The 18948-nt window shown below is 49.3% G+C and overlaps 2 protein-coding genes across 4 annotated transcripts in view; both read right to left on the minus strand.

Annotated features, from left to right (window-relative positions):
• Positions 1-7935, minus strand: part of HEG1 (heart development protein with EGF like domains 1) — a 54554-nt gene extending 46619 nt beyond the window's left edge. For all 3 annotated transcript variants that reach the window (XM_065637411.1, XM_065637410.1, XM_065637409.1), the window contains exon 1: positions 7512-7935. In XM_065637411.1, the coding sequence (XP_065493483.1) occupies positions 7512-7689 (178 nt within the window). In that variant the 5' untranslated portion in view covers positions 7690-7935. The remainder of the gene's footprint in view (positions 1-7511) is intronic.
• Positions 7936-17592: 9657 nt separating this feature from the next.
• The window catches only part of SLC12A8 (solute carrier family 12 member 8), a 47639-nt gene continuing 46283 nt past the window's right edge, over positions 17593-18948 (minus strand). The window contains exon 13 of the mRNA XM_065637897.1: positions 17593-17758. Coding sequence (XP_065493969.1) covers positions 17593-17758 — 166 coding nt within the window. The remainder of the gene's footprint in view (positions 17759-18948) is intronic.

Genomic DNA, 18948 nt, shown 5'->3' on the forward strand with positions numbered 1-18948 from the left:
GAATCCTCCTCAAGAGCCCTGCCCACGCAGAGGACAGGCAACAGGGAACACCTTCAACCAAGGCCACCGGAGGGACTGGGGCAGCAGCACAGGAGCAGCGACAGCATGTAGGATAATCCCTGTAAGTGCCGTGCTTATAGGAAATAGGTTGATTTTTGCATTTCAGGCACTTTTGAAAAGATATTTTTTTATCTCGCGCATTTTATATGGGTTTCTGAAGAGACGAAGCTCCTGAGACCGCATAGTCTGGTCCTCCTATCTATCTCCCCCAGCACATTGAAACAAATTAGCTTGGAAGGCAGAGACCTCCAGGACAGCAGGTTCCTACAGGTTCCATGAAGACAGGCACTTTGCTCGAGGAGACTCCAGTGAGTGAAGTGGTTGAGAGACTTGGGATTATTCAGCCTGGAGAAGAGAAGGCTCCACGGACACCTTATTGCAGCCTTTCTGTACTTAAAAGGGGCTTACAAGAAGGATGGGGACAGGCTTTTTAACAGGGCATGTTACGTCAGGACAAGGGGTGATGGTTTTAAACTAAAGGAGGGGAGAATCAGGCTAGACATGAGGAAGGAATTTTTTAGAATGAGAGTCGTAAAACACTGGCCCAGGTTGCCCAGAGAGGTGGTGGATGCCCCAACCCTGGAGACATCCCAGGCCAGGCTGGACGGGGCTCTGAGCAACCTGATCTGGGTGAAGATGACCCTGCTCATGGCAGGGGGTTGGACTAGATGACCTTTAAAGGTCTTTTCCAACCCAAAATGTTCCGTGATGCCATGATTCAAGTGTCCAACTTGAGAAACTGCTGCAGCCAGCCCAAGGATGGTCTCTGTGGCCATGGGACCTGTACACACTCAGCACCCACAGAGCCCAGAATAAACCACGGCACACGCTAGTACCACCCACCCCGTGGCAAGCAGAAGAGAGCAAGCCACAGCTACTGCTCGCAGAGTGACTTTATCACATCTCTCTTCCTTACATGGGTCTGCCCAAACACCAACAGCTCTAAAAACGAGCCTCTTTCTCTCCTGCTTTGACACAAACAGACTTTTGACCTCAGCACCCCAGTGAGTAGAAACCTCGCATCATTTTACCTTCTTTCAGCTGATCTTTCTCTGCTCACCCTGGCTCCGCATGCCCCTTCTCCAAGCTCTTTGGGACCAGGGGTGACCATCACCCCATCCAGCACCCAGCTCAGATGAAAAGCAAATTAACAGCAAAGGGGTATGACCCAAAAATCCTAAAATCTGCATTATAAACCTTACAGTATTCAGATCCTACAGGAGGTCCTCATTTTAAGCAGGAACTGGTTCTTAAGTCTCTTTTCCTCTGTTCTCTCCTCAGCACTTCAGAAGACTGGGTTTGACAGCAGCATTACTATAACACAGGCAACAGCTATGCTAACAGCTTGGAGGAGCTGAAGTTTACAGAGCTTCCTTTACTCAAGGGAACTGCATTTTTCTAAGATTATATTATTTCTTGGGCTGGCCACTCAGTAATGCAACATCATTTCCCTTTTGGGTGGGAAAGTTCTCTCCTTGTCCTCGGATGCGAATGATTTCAGCCTGAAAGGATGAGTGCGAACTCTCTGCATAATCAAAGAGCCGTAAACGAACTGCGCCCCTTGCTGAAGCAGCAGGATGTTACGGTATAACACCTAGGCATTAAAAAATATATGGTGATTAGTGTACATGCATCAGCTGTATGTACGAGGAAAAGGGTGAGAGAGAAGGGTGGCCAGACGTGACAAAACCATTTTCTCCTGACAGTACCCACAGACTTCATTTCTTCACCAAGCCTGTGCTCGTAGCCCTCTTGCATCTGCTCTGGGTGAATATCTCAGCAAAAGAACCACTAATATTTATCAAAACAGCAAATTACAATGCAAATGTCACAAAACAGCTCAGAGAAATAAAAATTTGAATTTGTAATCAGGTCTACTGCCACTGAAAATTGGATTCTGCCTTTTATGCTTAGCTGATCAGGAAAGAGAAAAAAAATATCGTATGACCTACATCTTCAATCAAATGTAAACAACAGGGCCTGTGGTTGGGGTATTAAGGCCTCGTGACAAGCTTGCTCACAAGCTACAGACTATGGATTTTGTATTGGACATTATCACGGGAATATTACAAACTACCAATCTTTGATTCACTTGGAGCACCTTCTGACCCTCTGGCTGGTCAAAGTGCCCCGCAAACTTCTTTGCAGCATTGCAACAGCAGAAAAGACACCAAGGCAGGTGCCAGGATCTGGCAATGTCTCTTCCCAGGGGAGCTCCGTGCATGTCTCAGTACATCAGCCCAGGCACGAGCAGTGCTGTTCATCTGTCTGGAGACACCCTGACCCACCGGACCCTCCTCACCCGCCACACCTGAGAAACTCTCTTAAAACTACATGGGGAAGCAAAGCCAGAATGCAGACAGTTCACACTGGTTGTCTGTGATCCATCCAGTTCTGGATCATTTCCCCGGGGTGTATTTAGGAGGTTGCAGCTCTGCCCTGAGCACCCCATGCACAGCAGGGGCAGCCGGATGGGGTGCAGCACGACGTGCTCCCTCCTGCCTCCCCACAGCAACACAGACACGGGCAGAACAACAGCATTCTTGTCTTGCAAAAAGGCAGCACTGTACTATCCTTATTTTGGAAATAACACATAGCTACCATCGCTGGAGAACCCGTAGCACTTTGGTGATGCCTCAGTCTCTACATCACAGCCCTGAAACACTATTGCTACGCCGACAGGTTTTATTGGCTTGATTAATTTGTTAACTGAAATAGTTCTTTATTCTGGGGTTTCTTTATTAGCTGGGATGAATGCTTCATTAAAGCCATCACAACCAGACTGACGCTACCAAGGTGTCAGTCCTACCACTGCCGTACAGGGAGTGGGGCAGCAGCAGCTCCCACGCAGCCATGCATGGCTCCAGAGCCCAGGCTGACCATGGCAGCACCCAAACAAGCAGCCAGCACGCACATACAGTCACCTCCGCTTTCACCCAAGGGAGGGCTCAGTGCCCAGTTTGGTAGCTAGTGGGACAGAGCAATTCCCTGCTCCTATTGCCCAGACACCTCCCAAAATCCCTTCTGCAGGATTGCCCGAAATGCTGCAGGTTTGAAGAAGCGGCTTTACATTTCGGTTGCACAGGCACAGTCCCAGTCACAGCAGCATCCATTCGCATTTTGCACTACAGCAACACCAAGACCAGCTGCCCTTCTAGCCTGGTACCACGACCCCTCTCTGCTAAGTGAGCATAATCCTCTACTACCCGGGAGAGGTGTGATGGAGATGGAGCCATCAGCCTCCACACGATGCTCAGCTGCTGTGACGTGTCCCTTGTAGATGAATGGGATGGGGATGATGGAGGCAGCACACAGAACAGCTTGGGAGCTCCATCATGGAGGGTTTCTGGCTGCCAGCCCAAAAATTGGGATCTGTAACAGCAAGTGAAGGAAGTAAGTTGTCCCAGAAACCCCACACTCCTCTAAACTCATCAATATCTGCAACTTTTGATACTGATAATAATATTCCGTGAGGAAGGAACCCCTGCACCAGCAAGGCTGGCATCAGCCCCTGCAGACACAGAAGCAGCTGCCCATCTCCCTCGTCCTCCCAGCCATGAGAGAAAATTAGAGCAAACTAAATGATCCCTCTGAAGTGGCAATGGCCGCAGGAGCAGAGTGCGCTGTAAACACCTGACGAACAGATGCGGGCTGGCTCTGGCGGTTTGCTACTAGGAAATTAAACCCTGCAGAGAGCCCAGTAACAGGCTTTAGCTACAGCTGTCCCCTTACCCGCTGTGCCCTGGTCACAGCTTAGCACTCACATTCACTGCGTACGGAGGTGTAAATCAATACACAGCACTATGTGCTCCCTGCCAGTCAGATTACACAATTATCTCTTGGACCATACTCATTTACCACTTAAATATCATGCAAAGTGCTTTTACAGACTGATGCGAACCCAGCTGGTCATTGCATGACCCTCGTTATCTTCAGAGGCTCAGGATGGGGAACAGGCAGGGAAGCTGATTTCTTATCTGTCTCCTTTTCTAAACACCTTTTTTTTTTTCCTCTTCTCTTTTTTGCTTTTAATTACGTACCCCAAGGAGCAAAGCTAAATCTGTACAATCCCAGGGACTTCACATTCGCAGCACACCAACCGAATCCACTGACAGCTCACAGAGAGGAGCAGCTAAGATGCCCAAGACAGGAAAACCCTGCAGCCTACGGGTCTTTTGACAGCAATGCGGAGGCGCGGGATCCTTCCTTGTCCCCACACCACAGGGGGAGGAAGCATCCTTCCTGCACCACCCACGGTCACCTGAGGTCATACCAAAGCTAAACAGCAGCGTCTCCAACCCAAATGATCCTCTGATTCTACCTTTGCATTAGTGTGACTGCATAGAGAGCCAGGATTCTGCCTCTCAGGAGCCACGAAATACGTACAGTGAAATTTGAGGCAGGTTTGGAGGCAACACCATACTTCAGTGCAAACAAGCATCTTCATCATCTTCTTCCCTCGCTCCTAAATTTGCTGCTTCCTCACACGGAAAGTTTCAAAGATAGAAAGTTAAAAAAACTAACAAAACCATAAATAAATGCACACTGTTCTGCCCCTCTAAGAGAGCTGGGAAAGTTTCTCCTAGCAGCCAGCCTAAATCTCTGCTGCAAGCTAAGCTGATTCCTTCTCGGGTGATTTCACACCTTATTTCCAGGTCTCCCACTGCGAAAGCTGCAAAGAAAGGCAGCAGCTGGCACGGGAGAGAGGGAGAAAGGACAGAAGGACAGACACAGATGGCAGAAAAGCAGATCAACTTCTCAGGGCAAGTCCATTGCCGGTGGCCCCGTGCTGTGCCAGGCAGCATGGCAGAGCATCGGCGTGGACCCAAGGGGAAAAGGACATTGCAGAAACACGAGGAGACCCCAGCCACAGCGACTTTGTCGGGGGCACAGTGCCACCTCCGCTGTCCCCGTGGTCTCACTGGAATTATTCCCGTTTTACAGATGGTAAACCTGAAATAAGGAGATCAGCAGGTGGACAGAGGTTGGAACCAAGCCCCCGCCTGACCCAGGCTGGCGGCAGACGATGCCCTTTGGCTCACCCAGCGCCCATGTAAAACAGCTGCCAGGAGGAATTGCCCAGAGAGGTTTGATGATGCTTTAACTTCACTTTCACCAGCTTTCTTTCCTCCTACTTCACCTACTTTTTTTTCCTACGTTCCTCTCCCCGGGTTCAGCCTGTACTTTAAACAACACGCGAAAGCCATCTGTCCTCATTTCTTCACCAGACAAGCCCCCGGTGGGTTTGGCCGGGAGGGGCGGCAGATGCGTGGAGGCGCAGGCAGGCCCGGGAAGGCAGGAGGCTCCGCGGGGCAGCCCGGCTCCCACCCCAATCCCTCGCCCCACACTTTGTGAGCGACTCAAAAGCCCCATTTCTACACCCACTGCCTCACCATCTGCTCGCTAAACCCTGCCTGAGAAAGGGCTTTTACCGCCTAACCTCAGACTCATTTCAAACAGAGGTGTAATCTTCATTTACATGTAGCGCCGGGGTGATGGGATCACAAGAAATGCTCTCCCCTCCGCTTCAAGCAAGTGTTTTCAAAGGTGAAAAACATCTCAGAAGGGCAGGAGCAGCAGTGAGACAAACAGGGATTTCTCAAGCGTCAACAGCTCAACCTGAGAGTGATTCACGAGATCCCATCAGCCCGGTCCCGTAACACCAAACAATTCCCTTGACTGACAAGCATAGAGCTGTAGCTAACAGCAAGTGAATTGCGGCTGTCAGGACCCAGCGTAATTCATGATGCCGTTTGCTGGGGAGTGAGCTACTGCCGGGTTATTTATCACTCCTTCATGATGCGTCCCCCATTCCTTCTGGATGGGGTTGACGTGATTCACGAGCACCTGTGGCTGCCAAGCACGGGCAGCACGGAGCAAATCCTGAGCCGGGCGGCCAGGCGCTGGTAGCCAAACAAATGGCTTTTCCAGCCTGCAGACAGAGAGTTCGAGCTTTTCAGACTCTTAACAAAGGAAACACATTCCTCCACTGACTCTCAGGAGTCATCAAGGTCACAGGAAAAGACGCCAGATTGAAAGCTGAGATGAAATGAAATAGTTTTTTCTGTCCACCGAGGAACTTGCGCAGCTCTCATCAAATAACAGGCGAGCACTTTGCTGGCAAGTTGCAGATTTTATCTTCGCAAGGTTGATAGCAGGTAAGACAGCGTTATTCTCTCCTGGTTTGGAGGGCAAACTGACACTTGAAGTGGCACAAAGAAGTGGCTGAGCTGGGAATAGACCCAAATCTTCTTAATTCCGATGTAGTATCCCAGTCACCAGGCTGTTCTCACACAAATGCTGTTAGGAGTTTTCTAATCCCCTGCAGGATACAGTTGCTATGCCCAACTATACATTTTGTTTAACATGGATATATTTTACAAAGGCATGCTTTTTGTGAAGAAAACTAAAATATTATAAACATAGTTTGGTCACATTTCCTGAAATTATGTAGCTCCATGAAAGTAAACTTAACTCTAAGTACCAAAGCATGTTATTGCCTTCAGATCAGGAATTAAAAGATGAAATTTGACAGTCCAGCTCAGGCAGATGATCAATCCTAAAACCTAATTAAAACCTCCACAGGACTAATTTGACATATTGGATTTCTTTATACCACCTGCAGACATCCAGCACTTTGCAAACTCATCGAGAATTAGTCATCCTTAGAGCTATGTGTCGTCTTCAGCAAGTAAATGAACCAGTTTACTGGGTGACATTTGAAACGAGCCCTGCTTATTCTGGGAAAAATATTGTTTATCCTGTGCTGAAACCAAATTCAGCATCATTTGTAAATCACCAAACTAGTCATTGCCTCTGATAACAACACTATATTTGACATGCAAGGAAAAATGTGACTTTACACATGACTAATCTGACAGTCTGTAGGCAACACAGAGAGAGAGGGTATTTATAGAGAGCTGATGGCATCTGTCCCCACACCTGGATGTGGGTCAGCACCCAAGGTGAGATGAGGGCACATCTAGAGATGAACGGTAGGCGACGCAGATCCTGAAGATCACCTACGAGAGCCACCGATTTCCCACCCAGGAAACACTGTGGTGGGTGGACATGTATCAGCCATGCCCCTGGTACCCGCCAGAGCCTTCCTTAAATTCCCCTATGAAGTTTCCACCGCTCACCTTCAAGTAAGTCCACGCAGCTACGACATATTTACAGTTTCCCACCCATGGTTCCCATCCCAAACCTTCACCCACTGAAGTGTTGCCTGTACCACGATGGTCTGGGCAAGGTTAAAAAGGGATTTGGGGGGTGGGGCGGGCAGATGCAGCTCTGGGTGATGCCGGGATGCTCAGCAACCCTCGGTGGAGAGTGTGCGGGGTCCCACGTCGCGCGGGGTCCCACGCCGCGCGGGGACCCGCGCGGCGTGGGACCCGCGCGGCGTGGGACCCCGCGATCGTTTGCCAGGACCAAATCCCATCCCCACTCACCCGAGCTGCCGGCGAGTCCCGCGGCGGGAGTCGAGCAAGGGCGGTCGAGACGGCTTCGGGACGGAGGAGGAGGAGGAGGAGGAGGAGGAAGGCGCCGGGGGGAAGCGAGGGGCAACGACCCTGCCGGCGGGACCAGCCCCAGCCCCAGCAGCAGCAGCAGGGTGCAGGCTGCCGGCATGGCGCTGGGGGTGGATGGGGGGGGGAGTGTTTTGGGGGGGGTGGTTGTTCACATGCCCGGAGCGGGGCAATGAATAACCACGTAAATAGCGATTTTTAATTAATTCACCGTGCCCCCCCGCCCCCGCCGCGCCGGGGCGGCGCAGAGGGCGGCCGCCCCGGCTTTAAAAGTGCGGGGTGCCCATAGTGGAGGGGGTGAAGGGGGGCGGGGGGGGGCCGGCCAGCAGCGGCAGCAGCCTGCGGCCAAGTGCCGGCGCCCGAAAGTAAAAGGGCAGGCGGCGGAGGCTCCTCCTCAAGCCTGACATCACCCAGCCGCGGCTCGGCTCGGCACGGCCCGGCCCGGCTCCGCACGGCCCCCCCCCGGCCCGGCCCGGCCCCGAGCGGCCGCCCCCTCCCGCCCCGCGCAGCCGTCGGGCCGCCCGCTCCCTCACCCGGCTGTGTGCAGCATCAGTATCATTATTATTTTTACTATAATTATTATTACTATGTTTTAAAAATTTTTACTTTATTTTTCCTGATGCACCTCCCAGCCGCGCCGGGTGAGCAGCAACCCCCCCCCCCCCCGCCCCTTGCCCACCACCCCCAGCCGCAAGCCGCCGAGCTGTTCTGTTTGCCGCAGCCTGATCGCTACCGCGCTTAAACGCAGGCAGCGCGCAATTCCCGCACCCCGCGCAGCGGCCCCGCTCCCCCTTCCCTTCCCCGCCCCGCGGCACCAGCTGCCGCACGAAGCCGCGTTGCTCTCCAGGGCAGCGCTCCCCTGCTCCGCGCTCCAGGCCCCAGGCGCGGTGGAGGTCGGCGGGGGGGAGAACGGGCCAAACCCAGCCGGGTGCAGGAAGGGAGTCCCGCCCTGCCCGGGGCCCGCACGGAGCTACCGGGAAATCGGCTCCGTTACGCTCCCGCGCTCCTGTTTGAGCTACGGGGAAACAAAGCCAGACACCGATCGATCGAGTCCGGTATCGCGTCTCTGCTTTGCCACCGATACAGCTGCTGAAGCGGATGAAACCCTGGCTGGCTGTTTGCTGTGCTGCCAGATTGAAAAGTTTCTTTCCGGATGAGGCTGGTGAGAATTAGATAGCCCCAAACTTAATGCCCACCGAAATCAAGTCTTTGCTAAATAATTTCAAACCTTTTATTGGTTACAAAGCTAACCCTTTCTGGTTTAAATGCCAGCAGCAGCGTTTGAGCCTGCAGCTTCTTGCGGTGGTGAATTTCCCAGGCTGGGCTGTATGGGAGGCAAAGGATTTCCCTTCATTGTTCTGGAATTCCCTTTCATAATTTCATGCTCCTGGTTCTCTGAGAGAACACACCACAGAGCAGCAGGTCAGGCTTTGCCAAGGCTGCTGGCATCCCGAGCCGAGCTCTTCCTCCCCGGGGAACAGAAACCCGTCCTGGGCAGCCTCTGCCCTCTGAGATGCTCCTGGGCCCTTTTCTTTTGAGCTATTTCAGAATCGGGCTTAATTTCCACAAGCCAAGCAGAATCTGAGCTCTCATAGGGGGGTGACAAGTGACAATACAACACATCCAGATAGCTGCAACCTTGAACAAAACCCGGATCTGGTCCACAGCCCCCCACTCGCCATTTCTGCCCTCACCAAAACCAGGAGTCGACAGCTGACAACACCAACTCTCCTGAAAGCCTCTTTCCACCCAAAAGGTGGCACTGATGAGCCCGCACCAGCATGTTAATGTCCTTGGCTTTACCCAGGCACAGAACCTGGTTTCCCCACTCCTGTGCTTTTCTCACAACGTGCGGGTGCTTTCTGCACCTTCCTACACAGCTTTGCCATGAGGCACCCTGGAAATCTTCACTCTGATGTTTGCAGAATCATAGATGAAAGCCCAGGAAAAGGCCATCCTTTGAGGCATCCCTCTGTCAACCCATTCTCTATTCTACTCCCCACAACTTTTGGCACTTTCTTGCTTCAGATTTGCTTAAACTCAAGGAACAAGTCAAGCTAGTGTCAGTTTGGGACATAAAGCACGAACAAATCACAATGTCACTTCAATTGTACAAGGAAGCATCCCAGTCCTGGCAAATGGGGTGACCTGAGTGACCCAGAAACCACAGGCAGCTGTCACCAAGGTGCATGATCCACACAGCGCATCTTTAGGCTCCTTCAGCCTATGTCAATGTACTTATCCATTCTTTATGGAATAGGTTGTGTAAAAAAAAAAGCTTCCTCATTGATAAGACAGAGAGACCAATACACAACTAAGCAACGTGCCATCATGGGATTGAGTTAAAGCTCAGGTGAAGAGCTGTGAAGTATTTCGATACTTTGGGAGATGGTGCAGGGAGCATAGAGCAGCAGCTCAAATACTTGTGGATACCTTTATACATGAAATGCAGGACTCCACGTTACCGATTGCCAAGATAATAAGTAATATCACTAATAATTATGATTCTTCAGAAAGTCTTGTTAGTCCTTGAAACAAAAGTCTTTTCAATAAGCAAATCTGACACTTTTCTGCATCTTTTAACTATGCAATACAGGTGAGGCAGCAGGGGCAGAGAAACCTCTGTGAAATCAATAACACACCATCGGGGCTGTGTGGAGCAAATCAAAGCCAAACCCAGCCCTGCCACGAAATGGATGCTCTTGTGTCCGCTCACTCTCAAGCGCGAGGGCCATAACACCGAGCCTACAGCTCCCATCCCTTTCCTACCACATTTCCCAAGAGATTTCCTCAACATCTCAGCCACGTAGCAGCTCCCTGCTGTTACTGCATCCTCCCAAGCTGTAAATCCAACCAGCTGGAAGCACGGTATCAAATGCTTTTCCAAAAAAAAAATCAATACATTTTTCCTACTGTTTTACTCAACAGGCACACCGAGAGCAATAGCAAAAGCAGGCAAATGCAAAACAAACATTGCTGAAAGAACAACCAGTTTCCATATCAAATGGCCCCATCTCCCCTTGCCCCTGCGATGCAGCCGTAGCACGACCCACCATGCTGTGAGCAGCAAAGACCTCCTGCCCCAAATTGCTATTAAACCTGCCGTAAGGCTGTGTTTCTGAACCAAACAAGGCATTTCTGACCGTGATGGGGTAACCACAAGGACCACACACCCGTACGCAACACCAGCGCCAGGAAACACCGGCCCTGCACTGCCCTTGAACCGGCCACATCCCGGCAGAGCTCAGCGTAGGTGGGGAAACCCACCGGGGGGCCGGGGATCACCCGCTGCAGCCCCCGGCACACACGGCAGCGGTGAGGCTGTGGTCTTCACCGGCCCCACCGGCGCAAAAGCTCCGCGGTGTGAACCCCTGCGTTTAAACCAGCATTTACCACGAGGAAATCTTTTCTCTTGCTGTCACGGTTCCAGTCACGAGCAGCACATTATTCACAAGCACCTGGAAAGGAAACACCGATATTTTCAGGCAGTTTCAGGCTTCCCAAATGCAATCCCTTCCCCCGCCAGGTGCTTAATTTGCCAAGGTTTAGCAGCTGTAAATTTAAAGCTACTGTGTTTTCCTGCCATGTTATTTTATTCCAACTTTCATCGCTTCAAAGGAATACTCCTGCACCAAAGAAATAGATTTATTACTGATATCGTTGAGCTTCAGCTTCAATAGCCACATGAAAACACGGGGAGAAAAAACCACTCACTTTTTTTTAAGATTTTTTTTTAAAATCCATTGGGACTGCAGAGGGTAGCGTGGTGGGGATACCACCCACGTGCCACATTACACGCCCTCCCGTGAGGCCGCGGAAGCAGCATCGGTGGGGAGAGGAGGATGAGGAGGATGCACAGCCGCAGGATGAAGGCAGCTGCACAAGAGCTAAGTGACGGCCACCGGCGCTTGGCTTTACCTCATGTGGTCCTGGAGCTGTTTATCCCCCTGGCACCACTGCACGCTCCGCTGCTGCATCCCGCTAATGATCGTTACAGGGCAGCTCGGGGCTGAGGGTGCTCCCCTCCTCCTTCAGAGCACAAAATAGGAGATTTAAATGCATGAAATCATGCCTGCAGAGTCGGCTAGACCGGGCGAAGCTTGATGTAAAATAATGCCACCATATCCTCCTGAAAGAGGCTGCGACCTCAAATGTCTCCCCGAATTATGTATAAAATGCATGTAACACTTTCATCTGAAAGCAGCCAGCCAGCACATTCAACACGCAAAGGAGTTAAAAACAAATCAACAATCCAACAAAAACCTTGTCAACACAGGAAGCCTCTGACGTAACTACACAAAACATAGATTGATATAATTTGCTGATTAATTGAATCCCACCCATCACCTTGTTTGGGGAGAAAAAAAAAAAAAATGGTATATTTTTATTTCACCTAGACTTCCACTCTCCAGACTGAAGGGCTGGAGACACATGGCTGAATTTGCCCAATTCTGCATCGTTTTGGTCTGAAATCACCAAAACCCCCAGGAGTCTCTACAGAAGAGGCATCTCTGTAGCACTTTGTCAGGATTACATTGACCGGACCCTTCTCTTCGGTTCCATAGGAGCCTTTCAGAGCTCCGGCCAATGTCATGAAACTCCTGCAGCTCCCTTGAAACTCAGCCCAGATCTGTCCAAAACTTGGATCAGGCTCATAAACCTCAGACAAGTTTTAAGCTGATGATGAATTAAGGTACAAAGTGAATATTTTCTACTGCTGGAATTTGTTATTAAAAGTCCCCAGTTTCCAAGGTGGACAGATAGTTCCTAACCGAGTAATTAATTACCTTCCCATCTCCTCTCAATGCCGTAAGCCATCCATTAATGGATCCAAATCATCCAAAAGACACTTAGTACCTGACCATTTTTCTTGACATTTTAGGGGTGGTGGTATTTTATTGATTTATTTTTATAAGAACTGCTTGCCTTGTACCTCCCTTGGAAGCAACTTGTTCCAGATACTTGACATTTGGAGGTCAGGATGGATACAGGTCCTGTGATCTCTTCTCATCCCTCACAGAAAAATGCACAACAATTTAAAATGACGTTGAATTTTGAATCCTGTCATTGGAAATAAATCCTGTGTTTTCTGGGGAAAAAAAAATAAATCAGACATTTAAATCTAGCTGGGAAGAAGCAATTCTAAATTTCTGATTTATTTCTTTTAGGACACTTTTCGGCCAGCTCCAGTTTTGAGCGCATCGAGAAAAACTCAGCCATTTCAGAGCTGAGCAAAATACTGCGCAGTAGCACCCTTAAAATCCAAAAAGAAGCCCCTGCCAAAGTTTATGAGCAACATTTGGATCCAATGGAGTTACAGGTGCGCTCCTTCACTGCTGTGTTTCTGGGAGTGCGCCCATGCTTCCATTCACTCTCGCATGAGGGAGGTCAAATCCCAGGCACTGGGAGACATGTGCATGAAAATCACATGAAAAAAAAGCCATGAGAAGCTGAAGGTGGAAAAGGAAAGAGCCCCTCTTGTGTCGTATGGGATTTAAAGCTATTTATTTCTAGCCTGCAGTTTGCTGCTAGAGCCTCTGGTCCATAGATTTAAGGCTGTTACTGCTGAGGGCTCACCTCGTCTCAGGTTTATGTGATGCTACATCAAATCTGGGTCTCAGCGACACACCGCTGCAGAATACAAGCAAGTCCAATATGAACCTCTTTTATATGGAATTACCAAATTTATATGTTGCCTACAAATTTTTCTCTCTTTTGTCCCAGTAATTACTTTTTCTAAAATTTACTAGACAAGGACAATAATTCAAATAACCTCATTTTCCCACTAACCTAAATGTTAGTCCTAGGCTGGCTCCTGTGATTCAGCAAAACTCTCCCAGCCTCGCGGGTGTAGGTATGATGCTGGTTAAAGTTCTGCCTGTATGAACCAGAGCGTACCAGCTCACAGGGCACAGAGAGCCTCCCATCCCTAAATTTGGTCCTGCACAGAAGTATCATTTAATATTTTGTCATCATCCTTTGCTACTTCAACACTGTGGTCATAACTTTCTGCTATGAATAAGTGCCTATGGCAGGTGTGTGATTTTTTTGGCCACTATACACATCAAAGAACATCCAAGGAAACTCAAAGCTGATCAAGAGAGAGCAAAGAGAGCAGAAAAAAAAGATGGGATTGAGCTAAGCTGTGGCTTTAAGGTGCTTGGTTCTCCCTGTGTAGACTCCTAACAGGACACAGAAGCAGATCCAGGTGGATGATGACAATTTATACTGAGCAGCTGTCTCTTAATGCCAATATCACAATAAAACTTCACTTTTCTCCTGCCCATTCTTAGTCTTGACTATTTGTGCTGCAAGTTTTTTGAGGCAGAAGATTCTGATTTCCAGACTCTTTTAGAGTTGTGGGATTACAAACACAGCATGAGCTTCCCGGCAATACTGAAAGGCAAGTAATAAAATATTTATCCCTCACTGTCTTCTTGTGCTTGTGTGCTCTGCAGAGGAAGTCATGAAAACTAGGGCCACCAATTTACAGCTGAAATCTTCAAAAAGAAACAAAACCAGAGCTTTTACATCCACATCTCTCTTGAAAACAAATGTTTTCACATCCTGAGCCATTGTAAAACATTCTCATTTCTTTCATCATCATCCACCAATCAAATTTCCAACTGAAAAGAAAATAATTATAGATGCTAAGAAAGTTTAAGTGGGTTAGAAGATAGGAGCCTTTTCATTATGACATTAACAAAGCTGCAACCTATACAGGACATTGGATGCTCAGAGCCGAGTCCCAAACCCACCTTCAGGAAACCTGAAGCTTCATGAAAGCCGCAGGATCTGGAGTCACATCCTGGCTCCTGGGGGTGAAGGCAGCACATTCCCACTCGCAGCAGCAATCCCCACCTGCATTGCTTCCCTTCAGCCGCTAAATGTGAAGCTGATAAATTCATACACTTAATTTCATCCATTTTTTTAGAGTGCTACAGAAGCTACAGGTATTTTTGACATAACACCCCGATCTTTGGCAATGCAACTGCTTGCTCTCTTGCTGGAAAAGCTTCCTTGATGTGCCAAGCCCTGCATACCTGTACAGACTGAACTCTTCAAGTCTCCAACGTTACCCAGTCTGTGGGGTTAGTGGTGCGAAAACAAGGCTTCCCTCCACTCCTACTGTTAACTACACTGGAGCTAACGCTCCGGGAAAGACCTGAATGTCCCTTTTAAAGCGTTAAACAGGGAAGTTGCTCTACTCATCAACTGCAACAGCAGCAAATAAACCAGCCCCACGTGACATGTTCCTCGCTTGCAGATAGAGGGAAGGAAAGGACCAGGTGGCAGAGGGAGCTGAGGACCAGGGAGCTGGCTCCTGCTGCGCTGGTGGTGCCCGGGGAGGAGGTTGCGCAGTTTCTCCAGCAGCAGCAGCAATTGGAGCCCAAAGACCAGAACCCCTTGGCACGATGTGTTCTGCAGAGCATCTCTGCCACTGCCAGGCCCCGATAGCAGCTTCTGCCGCCCAGAGCTGATGCCCACACCCTGCCGCTGCCTTTTTCCAGAAATACCAAGGCACAACCCAGCCCTGCACATCAGAACCCACTGGCCGGCCTCTCACCAGGCCCCTGCACGGTGCGGTGCCTTCCTCCAGCAGCCAGAGGCTTCACCAGTGGGTGAACACAACAAAATAATTCCAGAGGACATTCGGATGCAAAGGGCTGCTGGAGCTAAAGGGGCAGGACCGGTGGTGGCAGGGGAAGGGGACAGCTGCTGCAGATTTAGCTGAAAGGAAAGCCAGGGGGCACCTTCCTAATACTGCTAGCCCAAGGGAGAAGCTGCTTTCATTTCTGGCCCATCACATCCCAGTTTTGGGGATGAGCAGGGACAGCAGTCTCGCAGGGGGAAACACACCACCGAGTCATCTGGCTTCACTCCGCGCAGCTCCCAGGCAAGGTACATGGCCAAGGGACCTTCCCCATCCTCCCTCTTTGCATCTTCTGATTGCTGCCTTTTTTTAATAAGGGAATCACATTGTTTAGGAGCTAAAAAAAAGTCAACCCAGGAATTTCTGCCCATTAATCACTTCTTGCCATGCTCTTGGGTTTTCTTTCGTTCAGCCTAGAGATAAGTGCATTTCTGGGCAACCCCTGTCTCAGGCAATATTTTGATGTGACAAGACTTCATGAAATACAAGATTTTACAGTAAAGGAATTATGGTTGTGTATCAAACTGTAACAGGGGATAACACAGCACCATGCAGCTCGCCAGCAGTAGATCAGCACCGAGGAGTGCTTGAAGTTCGCACAACAGCAACAGCTGCCAAATACAAGGATGCTACAAGCACAGGGAAGGCTCTCTGGACCCACTGGTCCTAGGGAACCCAGGAGAAGCTTCAGTACAGAGCCACATCCCCACAGGAGATCCAGACTTTTTGGAAACCAAAGGCAAAAAGCAATGGAAGGAAAGAACCCTGGAAGGAGCATTTCCAACACAGAACAACTGACTTGATGTGGCTCAGAGCTGGCCACACAAAGCATAACCACCCTCTTGCCTTTATTGAGATAATCAAGGTTAAAAACACTTAATAAAATACCTGTGACCTTGAAAAATGAGTATGCTTTCTGCAGCACGCCAGGATCACTCTCTTCTCCACCTCAGCAGAAAGCCTTCTTTGCTTCCCTCTATAAGAAAACTGGAAGAGCCAAAGCTGCAGCCAGCACATGAGATAGGAAGGCAGGTCCCCCACAGCCACCAACACCAAGATGCCAGCAAGAAGAACAGCCCCGGTGCTCACCAGCATTGAGTGTCGCCACAGAAAGCACGGAGAAAAGTTCCTGGTGCCTCAAGTTTTTATTGCACAGAAGGAAAAATAAATAATCTGAAATGATGAGAGATGAAAGGAAGTGAAAGGCAGTGATTTCCTCCTCCTTTTAGCATCAGAACTGATTTGTAGTGCTGGGGCTTGCTTCAACCCCAAGCCCTCCTTTGTAGCTCCCCAGGTGTCTGCCAGGACCACTGCCCATAGGCAGGCCAGTGCTCAGCTGGGGGCTTTTCCCCAGGGAGCAGAAGCCATGGTGACTGGGGTGTCCGTGCAAGACCTCACCCCACCCCACGGCCCACCAGCACTAAGGTCCGCGTGGGAAATCCTGCAGCATCCCCAGCTGAACCTCCCGCATCCCAAATCATGGCAGACGGAGAAACGGCTCCTTGTGGGAGCTCACTATGGGATAGGCTTCAAGCAAAATTAGCAAAGATGAGGCTAAACATATTTTGTCAAGGCACTTCTGAATCATCTGTCCCTTCAGCCAGGAGATGCTCTATTCAGACCCAGCTATGCTGTCAGGCTCCAGGTGTCACATCAGAAAGGATGTGGGAAATCACTATGAACAGCTTCTAAGACATCGTTTTACAGTTTCACAGTAGAGGCCATTATACTGCATTACTGCATTTAAATGTGTGATTCCAGTTGTGAATATACTTCATAATCTTCTTGCACTTGCCACTGATTCTGGCCTATTGTCTAATGCCTTAAAGTACTTTCTAAGACCTTGGAAATTGAAATGCTGAGGTAGAAAATTAGTGTATTACAAGCAGGCAAATTCATGCTGAGAAATGAATTGACCTGGAAGGTCGCATCCATCCGTGGCACAGCTGGGAGCAGGGCGCTGGCTCCTGCTGCCGAGGTCACCGTTCCCAGGCACAAAGCATCCCTTGTCACCCAGAGGACGTTTGAAATGGGGTGTTGGAAGCTTTTACAGCAGCAACGCTCTTTAGAGCTCAATAGCGCTTATAATTGAATTCTTTAAAAGGATTATATTGTCCTCAGTAACTCATCACTTCCCTGGACTGGCCCTTTCATTTGCATTTTTTTCCCCCATTTTGGATAACATTTGAAACCCAGCAATGTACTTTTCACAAACAAAGAAGCCTCGAATATATAAATAACTATTCATATCCTTTCCATATATATTCAAGTATTTCACAGGGCACTGTGGCAGCCATTAGCATTTCTAAATGCTTTTTCAAGTAATGGCTTGATATTTTTTGTGTGTGTCTTTTACTGGAACTGACTCCCAAACTCCTCTCTGCTGATAAGTGAGGACTGGTGATAGCGGTCCCGTGAGGCAAAGTCGGCGTTCTCCTCGGTGAGCTGCGTGGTCTCCATGCCAACTGTTGCAAAGGACGGTGTCACCACGATCTGCTCCTTAGGAGATGGCCTTCTCCTGCAAACAGAGCAGCACAGGCGCCCACATCAGCCCTTGTTTGCCATCCATTAGCGGCTGCGCAAATAAAACCAGCCCAAACCACTGCTGTGAAGAGGCTAAATCCTTCTCGGTGCCCTTGGGAGGCATGGAGCTAATCTGAAAACACTCTTCTTAGAAGGCACAGAAGAAATATATCCCCTTCACCCAGCGAACTCTGGAAAATACGCATTTTCTTAACAAATAAGTTTCCTCTTTGGACATTGGTTATAGAAAACACTTTCCACACTGTGCAGCAGAAGAAGGAGCTTGAACCATTTCTAATAAAAAATACTCTTATCATTTCCTAAGCTTTAGTGTACAATTATTTTTGTAACTCTTTTAAATGAATGAGATTTTCCTTCGATCTCTCTATCTTTATCCCAGAGGCTGATTTTAAGAAAAGCTTATTGCACACCTGCAAATCAAAACTGTAAGAGCTTGTAGGACTGACTCAAACTTTGTTTAACACCTAAGAGCCTTAGAGGTATCAAGGATCCCTGGTTGCCTCCAGCTCTCCTGCAGTTTAATGGGATTTCTTTGATACCTGTAACTCATTCAAATATCTTGCCTGGATTGCAAGAAAACAGAGCTTAGGAAAAACCTGTAAATAACTTCGATGCAACTTCTTGCTGTGTAACAAAGATGGGCTTCATAATGACCCACCCAACCCCCCAAGCAGAGCCAGAATTGTCTTTATGCCAGCATGAGCAGAAGCCCTGGCATTAGGAGAACGTGACCAAGCTGGCTGGTTGACCCAGAGATTGCACCCGGGTAGGAGAGAAATGGGATCAGTCTCTGCCCATACTCAGAAACATCCACAGCTCTAGCAGAGAGAGGGATGGATGTGATGTGGGAGAACAGACTCGTCTGTTCTCGGCCATGCCACAGACCTGCCCCGGGCACCTAAAAGAGGTCCTGTCACCCTCAGCTTCTCTCCCAAAACACCTCTGCTATCAAAGGCATGTGGCCACGTTATAGGGACTGCGGGTAGAGGCAGGAGCTGGCAAGACAGGCATAGGCATATGCCAATGTGCTTAAATGCCTGGACTTTTATTTATTTTAAAGAAGCCACCGAATTTGTCCGCATAATGCATGGCAGCTTGTGCTGTACAGTCCTTACTATAGTGCTCACTCACAATGAAAAAGCAACCCAGCAGATCAAGAACCTC

This window comes from Caloenas nicobarica, chromosome 6 (assembly GCF_036013445.1).
Source record: "Caloenas nicobarica isolate bCalNic1 chromosome 6, bCalNic1.hap1, whole genome shotgun sequence".
Classification (NCBI taxonomy): Eukaryota; Metazoa; Chordata; class Aves; order Columbiformes; family Columbidae; genus Caloenas; species Caloenas nicobarica.